The sequence below is a fragment of the Sylvia atricapilla genome, chromosome 10 (assembly GCF_009819655.1).
Source record: "Sylvia atricapilla isolate bSylAtr1 chromosome 10, bSylAtr1.pri, whole genome shotgun sequence".
NCBI classification, from domain to species: domain Eukaryota; kingdom Metazoa; phylum Chordata; class Aves; order Passeriformes; family Sylviidae; genus Sylvia; species Sylvia atricapilla.
Window position 1 is genome coordinate 11,901,600 of NC_089149.1, and position 15,104 is coordinate 11,916,703.

The window sequence follows — 15,104 nt, forward strand, 5'->3', positions numbered from 1 at the left end:
GTTTCCCATGATTCCCAGCTTGCCCAGTTCTTGGCTTTCTGCGGCAGCACAGGAATGCTTTAGCACACACAACTGGGAAAATACAGTTTCCAGGAATAAAGTGCTTCTCAGCCCCACCCAGCAAAAATATGGGTCAGCTCCAACTGTGGAAAACAAACTGAAGTCAATTCAGAAGGCACAGCTCCCCTGCACAGCTTATCCAAAGAAGGAAGTGTCCCTCTTGGTCCAAAGCCCTTTTGATTGACTATCTTGTTGTTTTATCCAGCTGGGGACCAAAATTGCAAAATGCAGTGAGGAGAAAGGCAGATTAACATCAGTGGGCTAAGAGAGTATGTGCAGGTAGAAGCTGCATTTTTTTAGTAGGTAACATTTGCAGGACTTTGCACTGTTGTTGCATTTATGTAAGGCAAACATAGCACATCAAAGTGAGTAAAATTCTCCATCAAAGATTAGCAGATGAGGCATATGAGCTGATGAATGAATGGCATCTACAATTATGGAAAAACCAGAGACTAAACCTCAGATGGTTCAACTTAAGAGCATGCCACAGAATTAAAAAAAAAAAGTATTTTGAGACCTAGTTGACTCCACATCTTTTATTTCAGGCCTTAGGTCCTTGAGGTTAATAACCCCTTTAATGTTTCCTTCTTTTGATACTGGTAAAGCTGATGCCAGGAGGCAGCCCAGCTATGCAGCCCTTGCCCTAGTAAAGCAAGATCACACCACAAGAGGCAGCGTGTCCTTGAAGGCCCACAGGATGAGATCATAATGTGCAATTAATATGTTCCATTCTACATTTTTTAGCGGTATCCTGAACAAATACCTCCTGCCAAAAAAAAAAAAAAAAAAAAAAAAAAAAAAAAAAAAAAAAAAAAAAAAAAAAGGTTAAACAATGAAATCATTCTGCTTTTCTGCTTCGCAGGTCAGAAATTTTTTACCCATAAAATGCAAGTATCACTTGCTAAAAACTAAGAGAGCAAACAGGTTTTCTGGTAGCAGTGAGCTAGCAAGAGAGCTTTTTTTTGTTCCCATCATGGAAAGAGCACAGTGGTGCTGGGAGTGGACACTTCCAGAAAGCTTGGCTGCTTGCAGCTCCTTTCAGCTCTGGAAGTCAAGTATTTCCAGAAAGATTAAAAGATTAAAACCTCCAAAAAGAAAAGCAAGACACTAAATAGTAGTATCTGAAACTCCATGAGGAATCCCAGGAATGCCTATGCTCAGCAGCTTCTGTCAGGAGTAAGTTCTACTTGTTTTCTCAAAGGGGATCTGCCCAGAGGAGTGCTGCTATTGCCATTAGCTACTAGATGCTCATCTGGAGTATCTCCCACCATTAGGGACTGCATAATGCAGTTCAACAGAGGGACACAGCAAGGGGTGTTTCAACCACAAATACTTTACCAATATTCAACAAGGTGTTTGATTTACAGCTAGCAGCCATTTGTGTATGGGCAAAGGGACAGAGGAAACTGTTATGTTACTGCAGCAGATTTTGTTCTTCCATTTAATTTAGATGTAGGCAAAAGCAGGTAACTCTTAGAATGGGAGAGCAGTGAGGAGTCAGTCCTTCCTCTTTTTAAGTCACTGAGTCCTTTTAAGGTCAAATGCAACTGTCCTGGACATGTGTCCACTGCAGTTTCCTTCAGAGTGAATCCTCACTGCTGTCAAATGTTGGATTGCTATGTCCTCCCATATTTCCTTCTACAGTTACTGCCACAGAATCTGAGAAGAAGGTTTCATTCAGAGGTGGCCAGGCTGAGTCCTGCTCCAACACGTGCTGCAGCCTCTTATAGTGGCTCTTTGAGTGGTACCGGAATGTCTTTTTCAGAAGCAGCCACAGGGGTCTGTTCTCAATGACAGCTTCCTGTAAAGGTAAAAGCAAAAAGAAGGTTTAAGAAGACCTGGATAGCAGTTTACTCTTCTTCCAGAGTACATATGTGGGGCAAAAAATGGAGACCCAGATCTCCCACTGCCCTGCTCATCGTTCCTTAAACATCATCCCTTTTATTCACCACATTTCATACCAACTCCACCAGAATTCTGCACAAGAGAACTGTGACCAGCTCCTCCTGAGAGTCCTCAGGATCTGAGCAGAAAACACCATGGACTGCCCATATTTTTCTAGCCTGGGGCAGGCCCTGATAGATCCCACTCCCCAGAAGAAAGGAAAGGTGGCCAGGCTTTGCATTCCCTTATCATCCAGATGGAGGGCTTTAAGAAAAGGGAACAAGGGTGAGGTAGCAGCTATTACTCCTGTTTTACTAGATATTCCCAAACTGGGATGAGGAGGAGGGAGAAAGAGCACAACTTGACCATTTTGCCTCTCCAGTTAGTGGACCAGCGCATCCAATGATGCACACTCACCTCAACAAGGAAGGACACAGCAAGTGTGACTGCAAGCATTCCCACCATGGAGATTCGCCACGAGGCAGGGGTGCAAACAAGCTGGGGAAAAAAGCAGGAGAAGCTGTTCAGCAATGAGTCCACAGTAAACACTGGTGGGTACTAGTGCAATAGAATCATTTAGGCTGGGAAAAACCCTAAAGGTCATTGAGGCCAACCATAAACCTGGCACTGCCAAGTCCACCATGACCCTATGGGCCACCACTACACTTCGTTTAAATACTTCCAGGGATGATGGCTCAACCACTTCCCTGAGCAGTCTATTCCAGTCTGTAACCCTTTCAGTTAAATTTTTTCTTACTTTCCAGTCTAAACTTTCCTTGGCACAATCTAAGGCCATTTCCTCTCTATCACTTGTTACATAGGAGAAAAAATGTTACTCCCACCTTGCTACAACCTCCTGTCAGGTAACTGTAGGCAGAATTAAGGTCTTCCCTGTGCCTCCTTTTCCCCAGACTAAGCAAGCACAGCTCCCTTAGCCACTCCTTACATGAACCAGATCTTCAGCAGCTTCATGTAATAAAAAGCCAAACTGGCTTACCCTGCTGATGAGGTAATACTGCTATTTGTTTCGAAGAATTACTGATAAAGATGCTTTTAAATCTACGATGCAGTAGAGAAAACAGAGAAAACCATTCTTTAGAACTGAATGAGGAAATCTAATTGCCTTTTTACTTTCTAAAATTAAGAAATTGTTAAAACTGAGTATTTCAGCCCTAAACCCAGTTCCAGATTCCCAGAGATGGGACTGACTTTCTGGCTGTAGATCAACTGCTTTTGAAGATGCAGCTCAGATCCACAATTTGGATCAGCAGTTTCTCCAGGGCTAGGCTATTGCAGAGGGTTTTATTGCTACTCCCCCTTTTCTCTTCTCAGCGATTCCAGTGAATTCCCGCCAGACTGCTTGGGCTGGGAATTTTGCAGTTCCCCCGAAAGCATTTTATCCCCTTGCAGCTGCAGCGCTGAAAAATGTCCTGTGCCACCACAGTCCACAACAGGACGATGACTTGCTTTAAAGTGCCATCTCGTGGCAGATTCTCTAACTGTGTCTGCCCTCTGACCTGGCCTCTGCAAATAGTTGTTACACAGAGAGGCAACTTCAGGTCGGCAGTTAACAGAGAGACCCGGACCCTTTGTTTCTTTTTCCATGTTTCATTATTTCCATTTCTAAACCGACTTGCTAACTGACATGCAAACATACAGGGCTGGAAGCTATATTGTGATCAGACTCAAAGCCACTGCTCTGATTGCAAATCTACAGAAAAAATAGCTGTGTGGTGCTTTTCTTGTTTGGTTCCTGTGACTCCTACAGCAAGACTGTGAGATTGTCACAGTGGAGGAAGTCAACATCCCCCAGCCTCAACATACGAATTGTCAGGCTCACTGACAACCCCATCCTTCAGCTGATGTAGATCATATCCTTCCCTCACATTTCCCCTGGGATGGATTTGCACAGGACAACTCCCAGCTTGCATTCTGCTAGACTACATAAGCCAAGCCTTATTGGTATTTATTAATCAAGGATCAAGATAGACCTGCTCGTGCCATGGCAGTCCCACTAGTCTTCCTCTACAACAGTTCTAAACCCAAATCTTGCTTTGGGAAACTGTAGGCTCTCTAAAATTTAAACGGGGAGCCTGAAATGATTGGGGAATAGAACTGAGTGCTAAGTGGCAGGTTTTGGCAAGAGGACCTTTGTTCATAGTAGCACAGCTTGAGAAACACAAGAACATGGTACTTTATTTTAGACTCGCAGAGCCCCACCCTGTTCTGCTCTCAGCTTCACAAGCCACCAACATACCACACATAAGCTTAGTGATGTTATCTTCTGTTGCTTGGACAATGTGCTGAAACAATCAAAATTACATGTGTAGCTGTCCTGCTGAATGCACAGATACTATTTTGGAGTCACTGTATTTCCAGAAGTTTCTACAATCTACATCTAAAATCCACCTCTTTAAATATGATTAGTCTTTAGAGGTGCCATGTCTCCCTGCAAAAGTCTGTGCCTTTTGTTAAAACAATCTCAGTGTGCTTATAATGGACTGGCAGTAGTAAGAAAATCCCCACTGGAACAATACTCACATCCATCTTGGAGTAGAGATCATCAATGTCAGCAAACATCAAGAAGAGGCAAATCCCCAGCTGTCCTATGAGCACCAATATGAACACATCTAAAGGGATAAGAGCAAAGAAAGAAACCCATAGGTTTATGCACAATCCCAGCTGCTTGCCTTTACTGCAGAACATTGTAATTAATTCCTGTGTTATACAGTCATCAAAAGAATCCATGGGATAGAAAGGAATTTTCAGCAAAAGGAAAATGAACAGAGGAAAGTCCTAGGCTTACTCGGCCAAGTAGCTATACATGAATGGGAGACAAGGATTGTAGCCACAGATTTAAAACACCAAATGGGTATTTTGATCATTTGATTTGACCTTTTACATCTGAGAAGCTTTACAGCCTTCCAGTGAGTCTCTCTCTGATCACAGTATATCCTGTGATTCAGAAAAATGTCCAGGATGTAGTCTTGATCTTGTTAACATGGTTAGGAATGCTGCCTTCAACTTCAGTGATGTCAAGACTTTGCTCTTGATCGGGACCTAAAAAGTCTAAGCAATGGAGAACTTATTACCTTCTCCATCTGTAGGCAAATGTTCCAATGATGAGTAAATTCATTTTCTCTCCAACTAGCATGCACTGAACTTCATCATCCACCCACTCATTTGTGTATTGCCTTGTTCTGGGAGACTGATGACCCACTTTGCTGCTCTCTACAAGGAATGTCCCCTCCTCAGTATTATGATACTGAAACATTAACACCAACCATGAAACCTGCAGCATTATTCTGAGTCTTTAGTAAAAAAAAAAAAAAAAAAAAAAAAAAAGTATGCTGCAGGATTTGTCCCAAGGAGAAAAAGAAGAGTTCTTCCATGACTCATTGCATCTTCTGGAAATGTCACAAACATATGTACTCATCTTCTCTTCACATCTTGATTCTTTGGCTGACACTGTTTTGGTCAAGTTTAACTTTTCCCTATGAAACTGACCTGCTGAGTTGACTTATATGTCATTTCTTCTCTCCCCATACTTACAGTTGGTGTAGATGGGTTGCCTGAAAGGCTTTCCCTTGGAAAACACTAGTGCTACAATGAGGCAATTGATGGTACTTAGCAGCCACACTGTGGTGTTTTCATAGCTCTTGAAGCCATTGTCTGTTTGCTTATGGGCTCCATCTCCCACCCCATGGAGCCCCAGGCTGGAGGATGAATTCCTCTCATAGTTGTTCATTGACAGGCAGGCACTGAAAAAGAGTGTCACACTGCTCAGAGAATGATCATTGTCCTGGTTATTTCCCCCAGCTTCCACTATTAACTTTCAGGAGTCCTCCCTCACAGCCATGATATAGGTTATTGGCAATGCCCTCAATCTCACTACTGGTTGAACTTGCTGAACTTGTTAGAGCTTGAGCTCAAACCTGGTCCCTCCTGCAATCAAATCCTCCTCTCTGTGCCCAGCAGAAGCATTCTCACCACATGAAGTGTGTGTGGCTGGTTGCTGGACAGCTTAGGGACCTCAGACAACACAGGTTAAAGTGTTTGCACCCTTGGACAGCACAGAGTGTGCTGCAGCTGCTCATCAGGCCTGCAGTTAAGCTGATCAATAGTTTCAAGCAGACCTACCCCACTAAGTCAACTCTGTGGTATCCAGAGTCCCAGAAAGGGGCCCTACCTGTGTATATTTGTCTTGGAATACCAAGGCTGCTCCTGGACCACCACAAACCCGAAGATCTGCATGCTGAGGCTGAAGAGGATGTTAAGCACAACAGAGAGCAGCAATGGGGGTGAGATGAGCTGGCTTGGAGGCCTGTAGGGGACCAGCTTTGGATAGGCACCTGTGAAACTCACTGAAACAGCACAGATGTGTTTACTGGTGTGTCCAAAATACAAGCAGTGATGCTCTGAAATACTGACTGCATCAATGACACTTTTGAAGTCTGTAATATTCTAAATAAAACATACAAAGATTGTATCAAGTACAAAACACAGAGTTGTTTTTTTATATAGTATTGACATGGAAGACGTTAAATAATATTATCTGATTATCATAAGGCATTTTTGAAGAATAAAATGTTGGCTTTTTATAATATTTGGCTACTGTCAGGCCCAAGAATATGAACATATACTTATGCTCTTCTGTTCTTTCTGTCACTTGTCAGCTGTGGCTTGGGATTTTTTGCTGCCCATGTTCTGTTCATCCTCGCGCATTAAACACCTAGTGGCTGGTTATTTGAAATGGAGAAGGATAGCATTACCTGACACAACAGGTCTTCCTCTGTTCTTTGTTTAACAAAGTTAGCCAGACTTTCAATAAAAGAGCTATGCACAAAGCTTTGATGCAATTCCAGATAAACTACTTGCAGCAATTTAGCTTTTGGCACCCAGTGGTGTTGTGGCCAACCTTTTCAGGCTTGATTTCATCAAAGTCTTTTCCTGTTGTCTGTGTTCCAGCAAGGATGGAACATACCAGGATGTCGTTTTGCTATATGCTTTTCATGGCCCTGTCCTTGCCATTCCTGCATCTAAAACTCTTCCTGCACTTATTGTGTCTGAATAACATTGACTTTCTCTTTCTGCCTCAGCACTGGTTTCCCCTCTTATTCTTGGCTTACAACTCCCTGCTCTGTGGTGTCTGACATCTGTAATTTCTTTCTTCTCCATTTTCATCTCCTTCTTCTTTCAGGGCTCTGGCCTACACAGCTCCAAATGTGAGCTGGACTCAAAAAAGTTAATCCCTACTTTTTCATTTCGGCATGGAGTCAGGTATCTTCTTAATCTGCCTTCCTAAATCAACAGGAAAATGCCCGAATAGACTTTCCACTGCACTAGGTGTGGGCTTGCTCCTTGGTCCTAAAGATAGCAGCCCTGTTAGCAACAACCTACACACTCATCAAATGCACCACTAAGTACTTCCCATCTTCAGGGCTTTTCTCAAACAAGACCCCTCTTCTACTAATCTAAACACCCTGTATCCTATATAGAAGATGTTTAGCCTGCAGGAAGCCTGGCCTTCATTTTCTTCCTTTCTCTATTTAGAATTATGCATTTCCAAGGAGGAGAAAAATATTTGAGATCATTCTCTCATTAATACATAGGATAACTAAGGGGCTTACTTGTCACACCAATTACAGTGGTAATAGCCAGATCTTGGAACAAAAATTGGTAATTTCCAAAGGAGTTTAGTTGCTGAAAAGAGGAAAAATAAAGAAACAAAAATCACAAATCAGACATTTGCCCTGGGCACGTTTATATTCTCTCCAGAAAGCCGTATTATATCCATGGAGTTACTGCTCTGCTGTTTGCTCTGAAATGCTACTCTGCAGATAAGGAGACCACACATTTCACCACCCTGCCAATAGGTTCCTCACCATTGGGCCTGCGGTGAATATTCTCATTTTTCACATTGTTCAGACTAACTACACTTTCAGTTCACTCCAGGCAATGAAAGAGAAGAATATTTGAAGAGACTGCTTTCTCACTACTGGGTTACTTCTGAACACAAAGCCCTCCTCTCCATCTGGGAAAAAGCCATGCAAAAGTGGTTTAAGGCACTCCAGGGGATTTGCTTACTGTCAAGTTAATTCATGCTTTAAATGCTGAATAAATTGTAACAGCATATGCTTACACCAGATTCTTCCTTTTCACAGACATATGCCCTCATCCAAAACACCATTCAGTATCTCAGCTTTCTTTTGGCCCAGCTTGGATCTTGAGCCCTCTGGCTGAAGTTAATGGGAAGAATCTTGCCAGTTTTCTGCTGAGGGTACAGGAGGGCCATATGATCACAGCACAGAAGATTGCAGCTCAGGTAAAGCTCCATCTCCTAGTTTCATGTGGCTTTTATGCCCCATTTCTCCTACAAGGAAATAATAGCTTCTCCAGTTCCAGCCAATGTGTTCCCAATACATACCCAGTAAAGCAGGAGAACACCAAGGTACTGAATTGTGCTGTACAGTGCCATGTACTTGAACATGCAGAAGGAAGTGACAAGAGCAGCACGGCCCTCCCTGTGTGAAGGCATAAATTACAGCAATTAGGTGATGAGTTTGCCCCTGGTGCCAGTTCTCTCAAAAGGCTGTTGAAAAACAAGGCATGTGTCACAAGCAGAGAGGCTTCTTACCAGTATCTTACTGGGAGGTAAAATAAATAAAATCTGACATAAATGAAAGTTAAATCTTCACTTGCAGATATCTTGTTCAATGAAATGGGCTTGGTTCCAATTACCTGTGTTCTGTAGACTACAATTTTCCCCAGCAACTTTTTCTGCTGACATTAATAGTGTAGGTAAAAACTCTGTATGAGGAAAAACTTACAAAGCCAGGCAGCTGCTCAGTGAGCTCAGAACTAACAAGTCCTCTCCTCCTACAGTGAATATATAATATCCAATGAGGATAATGCTCTCTCCCTGGCCACTCAAGTGCCCCAGTAAGCAAAATCAGGATTCTAGCATAACAGATGCCATATTTTACTAGCATAGTTATCAGCGGTAGGACCTAAAATTAGTGTACAGGTTGGCTGGTGGACATTTGATTCAGCTTTATGCAGCATTGTTCATTTTGTTATTTCTTTTGCATTTGAAATACTTTTGATGACATAAGCTCAACTGCAAATGTCCTCCTCCTGTGGTAATTAATGTATCTTAAAGGAATATCAGATAGGGACTAGGCAAATAGCAATTTCAAGGTCAAAGACATTTCTTTTTCTCTATATTGTGACTTGATGGGAACACCCAAGCCTAATGTTTGAGAAGAGTGAGAACTTTCTTCTTTATGAAATAGGAAACAGAACTCCATGCTTACCTGATTAGCTCTGGAACACAGGCTATGCTGGGCGTTTGGGATGTGAAAGGTGAAGCCACAGATGCCTCCTGCTCCGACAGTGATATCCCTGCATGTGCCACTTTCAAAGCCTGAAAGTCACATTCCTCCTTAGTGCTCACTAGGAAGACTCAGCAACTTACATGCCAGCCAAGCAGTGACCCCTTATTGCAGGATGTGACAGCAGTCCCTCTTCACTCCCTGGGTGTGCTCCACCCTGAGGGTTCCTCCAGTGAGATGCCAAGTCCAGGGAAAGAATGGAGAGGAGAGCATGGGAAAGTTCATTTTCTACAGACCCCACAGCCAACAACTACCAGCTGCAGAAGACAAGTTTGGCTCTGCCTCTTTTTTTAGCACTAGTTTGCTTCCACACTTATTGCAGCAAGTTTAAGCTCTCTGCTTGCTTCCCTCAGGAGAATCTTCTGGTGGTTTTTGCAAGGAAAATTAACCAGTCTTTGAGATCACAAACTGCAAAAGTCTCTTCCTAGGACAGCTCTTGCATGGTAAGGACCACACAGTAGGATCAGATCTAAATCACTACTTGTGATAGTACAGCTGGTCTGTGAATAAGTGGCACACTCTCATTTTCAGCACGTGCTCAGTTTGGAATATTCTACTGGCATTGCATTTCTCATTTTTAAAATAGACTGTAAAAAGATTTCACTTACCCCACAGTCATTTGCTCCATCTCCACACATGCCCACAAAGTAACTAAAAAATAAAGTGATAAGGCAAGTGAAGAATCAGAGCGTGCTCCATGCAAGTCATTTATGCAAGTCATGCAAGATTTTTGTTAAAAGCCTTTCCGGAAAGCTAAAGCCTGTCTGGTCAGAAAGCAGTTGAGATGCTCATGACTGCACACACCAGGCTGATAATCTGAAATGGCCCAAAGCCCACTTTCCTCTAGCACAAGGCCTGGGGTGAAGTAAGGGTGAGGGTCTTCAAAAGACTTGGGAAACAGCTGAACAACAGGCAACAAGATGCCTGGGATTCAGCGATATCTAGATATAGATAGATATAGATATATAGACATAGATATATAGATAGGTATAGAGAGATAGAGATAGAGATAGAGATAGAGATAGAGATAGAGATAGAGATAGAGATAGAGATAGAGATAGAGATAGAGATAGAGATAGAGATATCTCACTGTTACTGTGAACAATCCAGACTGCCCTGCCATGTTTTCCAATGCATCACACTGAGGCAGCAGTAGGACAGTAAAGAGACAACAAGCTCCAAGAAACTGCAGTGCTGGGAGAGATTCTTAAAAATCTTGGGGAGACAAGTGCTAATCCTTTAGGCCCAGAGAGAAGTAAAAATGAAGGATGGTATGAACAAACAAAAGCCAGGAGCATGGAAGCATTTGATTTTTGACAGGTTGCCAAACCAGCATGGAGTTCAGGGCCTCTTTTTTAACAATCTTTTGGAATTAAATTGCCAACTTGCAGATGTGTGGAGGTTTCAGTTTTGTGCAGTTCCATGAAACTCTATGCTAGACAAAAGCTAGCTCTTACTAGACTCTTTTCCAGCCTGAAAATTCAACAAACATTTTCAAATTCATTAGGAACTTACTCCAGCTTCTGAAACTCTTCTACAAGGCTGGATTTCTGACTAGGAGACATTCTAGCAAAAACCGTTCCATTCAACAAGAGCTATAAGGAGAAAAATAGGAAATTATTTTTACAACACTTGAAGTAAGTGATTTCAGTAATAATAGGAATTAAAATTGCCAAATATTACATTTATAAACAACTGGTTATAGACTTTGAAGCAAGAAAGGCTGATGATCAAAGACAAGGGAATCTCAATCACTATTTTGAAAAAGTAACAATGACAATAAGGGCAAGAAGCCTGGTATGCCTTTTGAGTTACCTGATGAACACAGATTGCCAGTCAGGGAGTTATAAGAAGAGAATTCATGAGACTATTCTGTCCATGAAACAGACAAGCTATACTGAATTGCACCATGTGTAATATCACATTTTCTCCTGTTCTCCAAAACAGGTCAGAGTCAGTGCTGGGCAAGGGGTAGGAGCATGGACACAGATGTTTTAAACTGTGTCCTCACACATTAAGGCATGCCTGTTCCTCTCATGTGCAAAGAAAAATGCAGGAAATTTCAGATCCTTCAGCATATAATAATATCAGAGATTCCTCCAGTCTATAAGTATTTCAGGGTTATATTTCCTCATAGAAGATGTCCTGATACAGGTCTCTTTAGCTAATTGTACCAGGACAATTTATATCCCCTGAATGGCAAGGCTACTCCAGTTAAATAATCCAGATCTTACCTTTGGAAGTAAGTGCCTGAAATGCTGTGATACTATTTGGTAAGATTTTCCAGTCATGGCAAAATGGTACTGGCCTGATCCCAATGCCAGCCTGATTCCTGGCTCAGTCTGACTGTTGTCCACCTATAAAAGAAGACAGAATGACTGGTGTGCCCAGGCCCTCAAAAGTTACTCTCCATTTACATAGACACTACTACAGATAAAGTAAAGGACATACCATGGGGAGGGTACTTTTGAAGGCTCTGGGAGACTTGGATTCAAGCCCTGTCGCCTTTGCTTGGACTTGTAAAGAGATTGAAGCATATAACACCAATAATTTCAGTGTTAACTGGGTGTTCATTGCATGAGTTCTATCAAATGGATTGTTGCATTTGGTAGAGTCCATGCAACAGTGTCAACCTGGTGGGCTGCACTGGAAATGACAGGGACTAGAGACAGCAGATGGGCACCACATCTCAGCAAGTCTTGGTGCAGTGAAACACAGGACAGAAGTTGTTCAGGCTGAGGAGCCACTCAACAGCCCCTGCAGATATTCCCTACCGTCTGCCTGACTCTGTACTTCCCAGAGAAGGGCCAGCACCTTCAGACTAACTCTTCAGGGAGGAAAAAACTGGTCTTCATGTCAGCTTCTCTGTGGAGATGCTTCATGAAATAAATTTCTTAGCCTGGCTTGCCTATGATTCATTGTGTATATGGAATTTCTCAAGAGTGGATTGTGTTTCAATTTAAGGTATGGGAAAGTGCTGACACCCTGCCTGCTTGAACAAGGCTGGTTCATTCAATGCAGCTCCACAGATTTTAAGTCCACATCCATGCCATCAAGTTTATCTTGCAGGGAAAGGAAGGATTTAAACTGGCATCAGGTAAGTATGAGGGCTAGAGACAAATCTTTCTGGGATTTCTGCAAAGCTGGTCTCAAGCCCAGTTAGGCAGTTAGCAAAAATGCATTCACAAGATAACATGCTAGGAAGTAAGCTCTATGGGAGCACATTTTTATAAAGATTCCCTCTTTATAAACATTCTTCTAGCACATATTCTGATGGTGAATGGCAGTTCTCTGTTATACCAGCATAATCCTTATTTAAATGTCAGTTTGTTTTCCTGCTGTACAAAACCTAGTCCTGATATGCTCACCACACTTCTGTAATCTTCAAATTTGTTTTCTTCCAGGGATTTCCAGGTTATAGATGCTGAAAAAGATCCAGGCATTTTGTTTGCTTCCACAAGAATCACTCTGTGTGTTGGAGCAATCATGCCAGCATTTTTGGCAACTGTTATAGCTGTTTGAATGTTGTCCCCTACAAAAATCAAAGGAAGTGTTATCTAAGAATTTCTGCAGTGAGGGACTTTTTATTCATTTGCCTGGATTCTGAGTTTTCAAATATATTCAGAAGAATCAGTAAGATTTCAGTGTCTGTGCATAAATTTTAAACTTTCGATAAAAATTAAAACATTGCAGATAGGTTTGTCTCAACCAATAAACATATTTTAATTTGGAAAAGAAACATTTTTATATGGACATCAAGTATTTTCATATTCAGCTTGAAGAAATCCATATGGGGAATGTGGGCCTAGATTATTTGTTTTAGACAAAAATAAAAAAACCCCAACAAACCAGGGTTCGGTGCTAAGTTGCTCCTGGTATCCCTGATTCTCATTGATTTGCTTTGGTGTATGTGGGCTGAAATGGATGAGGCCCAAGTCTTTGGACAATGGAAAAACTTGGGGGTATTTTATCCAAACCCTGGTTTGGATTTGGATAGAATAGCCCCTCAAGGAAAAAAAAAAAAAAAAAAAAAAAAAAAAAGGCACTAAGGCACTGGTAGGCATGAGTTACAGATGTCAAAAGGTTTGGAGATTTGCCCTGAGCATTCATGCTCCATTTCTGCTCATTTCAGGAGGCCCTATAAAAGAGGAATCTTGCATGATATGCCTTTATTAGAATCAGACACAGCCTGGTGAAGTTGCCAGAGAGAACATGGTTCACCCTATGTCATTATTAAAACACAGATGCTTCTTGGGTTAAATATCCATGCCTTCCTACCAATGGTGTTGACAAGCAGACTTTTCACTTAAACATCAGTGGACTCCCTGTCTGGGCCAGTGACCACGAAAACAATCCACCTTTTTTAGATACCTGTCACCATAACAGTCCTGATGCGGGCAGCACTGAGCTCTTCCAGAACAGGCTGTGTCTCCCTCTTTAATCGATTCTCCATTATCAGCAGACCCAGGAATGTCAGATCAGATTCTACCTCCTCCCTAACAGTCAAAAAGAAACAGACAGATTTAAGTATTTGTTTTACCTTTATCACATTGGATTTGGTGATAGCCAGTTAAAACTATCAACAATCCCACCTAACTCAAAAGAATTAAAATAATTTGTCTGTTCTCTGCAGTGCCAGGATGTCTGTCTTTTGTGGCACTATTTCAATTTTTACACAACAGCAAAAGATAGTTTGATGACCTTGGGTTGGAGAGCAGTAATGGACGTCATCTGCTGGTTTTGTTCAATTGAAAAGTGTGGATAATAAAAAAAGTTTTGAAAAGATTTCTCTTCAACTGAAAGCATGGGTAAATCTGCAAGGAGACTAGTGCACATGATGGAATGAAGGGCAGACATGTGCTAGTCTTGAGAGCGTAATAGGATTCGCTTCCTATGTTAATCCAGAGTTGAGAAAGAAATGTACAAGGATTCTGTGCATGTGCTATAGGAGTGCCCTCTATCTATTTCCAGACATATACCCAGATTTAAATCAGATTCCATCTGACCTGAATCTAATAAAACTCTGTACTATGACCCTGCACTTGGCAGGGTGATGTGGTGATGGTGCTTTGGGAAGCACCCCTGACCCATGGCTGAACGTGACCAGAAGCAGTGTTTTTCGTGGCTTACCTTGTTAGAGCAGCAGGCAGCTTCCCTCCCTGCAGGGATTTACAGGCCAGTCCAATGACCCGAAAGCCCTGAGCTGTGTAGAGCAGGAGCTTGCTTTCAAAGTTCGATGGGACTGTGCAAAAGAGGAAAAGACAGTTTATCTCAGCATTTAACTGCTTTCTAATAAAAGGAAGCCTTTGGAGCAGGGAAGGTTTATGTCCCAGAGGGTCTATAGACCTAGAGTCTACTGACAGGCCAAGCACATCAAAGAAAGGAACTGAACTTAATTTTCTTCAGTAAGAAAAACTTTGTGTCTCCTTTATCATTTTGAACTCAGGTCCTAAACTGCAAAGAATTGCCTTCTTCCAGGGTGTCATGAAGGATCTGTGCTTCTCTAGCTGCCCTCCCAAGGTCTGGAGGAAAAAACCCAACTCTTTTGAGGAGGGGCAGACCTGTAGACAACTTTTCCAAATATTTATTCTGCCAGAGACTGTACACCTTGTACAGGAGTTGGTAGTTACTTTCATCCTTATCTCTCTCAAAGTCCTTCCTTGTTGAGAAGAGCTGTGTGAGAGCTTAGCCTTAGACTTGGAATACAAGAGACACACTTTTCTGCCTTTAGTATAAAGTCTTAGGCAGAAATCTCATTTGGGCCTT

The 15,104-nt window shown here is 42.1% G+C and overlaps 1 protein-coding gene across 1 annotated transcript in view; it reads right to left on the reverse strand.

Annotated features, from left to right (window-relative positions):
• Positions 1-1,475: 1,475 nt before the first annotated feature.
• Positions 1,476-15,104, reverse strand: part of ATP13A4 (ATPase 13A4) — a 35,582-nt gene continuing 21,953 nt past the window's right edge. Inside the window, exons 17-30 of the mRNA XM_066325988.1 lie at positions 14,469-14,580; positions 13,710-13,834; positions 12,707-12,870; positions 11,573-11,695; positions 10,854-10,933; positions 9,947-9,989; positions 9,261-9,370; positions 8,372-8,468; positions 7,575-7,647; positions 6,134-6,308; positions 5,497-5,705; positions 4,486-4,574; positions 2,362-2,442; positions 1,476-1,861 (exon numbers count right to left, since the gene is read on the reverse strand). Of these exons, the coding sequence (XP_066182085.1) occupies positions 1,640-1,861; positions 2,362-2,442; positions 4,486-4,574; positions 5,497-5,705; positions 6,134-6,308; positions 7,575-7,647; positions 8,372-8,468; positions 9,261-9,370; positions 9,947-9,989; positions 10,854-10,933; positions 11,573-11,695; positions 12,707-12,870; positions 13,710-13,834; positions 14,469-14,580 (1,703 nt within the window). The 3' untranslated portion in view covers positions 1,476-1,639. The remainder of the gene's footprint in view (positions 1,862-2,361; positions 2,443-4,485; positions 4,575-5,496; positions 5,706-6,133; positions 6,309-7,574; positions 7,648-8,371; positions 8,469-9,260; positions 9,371-9,946; positions 9,990-10,853; positions 10,934-11,572; positions 11,696-12,706; positions 12,871-13,709; positions 13,835-14,468; positions 14,581-15,104) is intronic.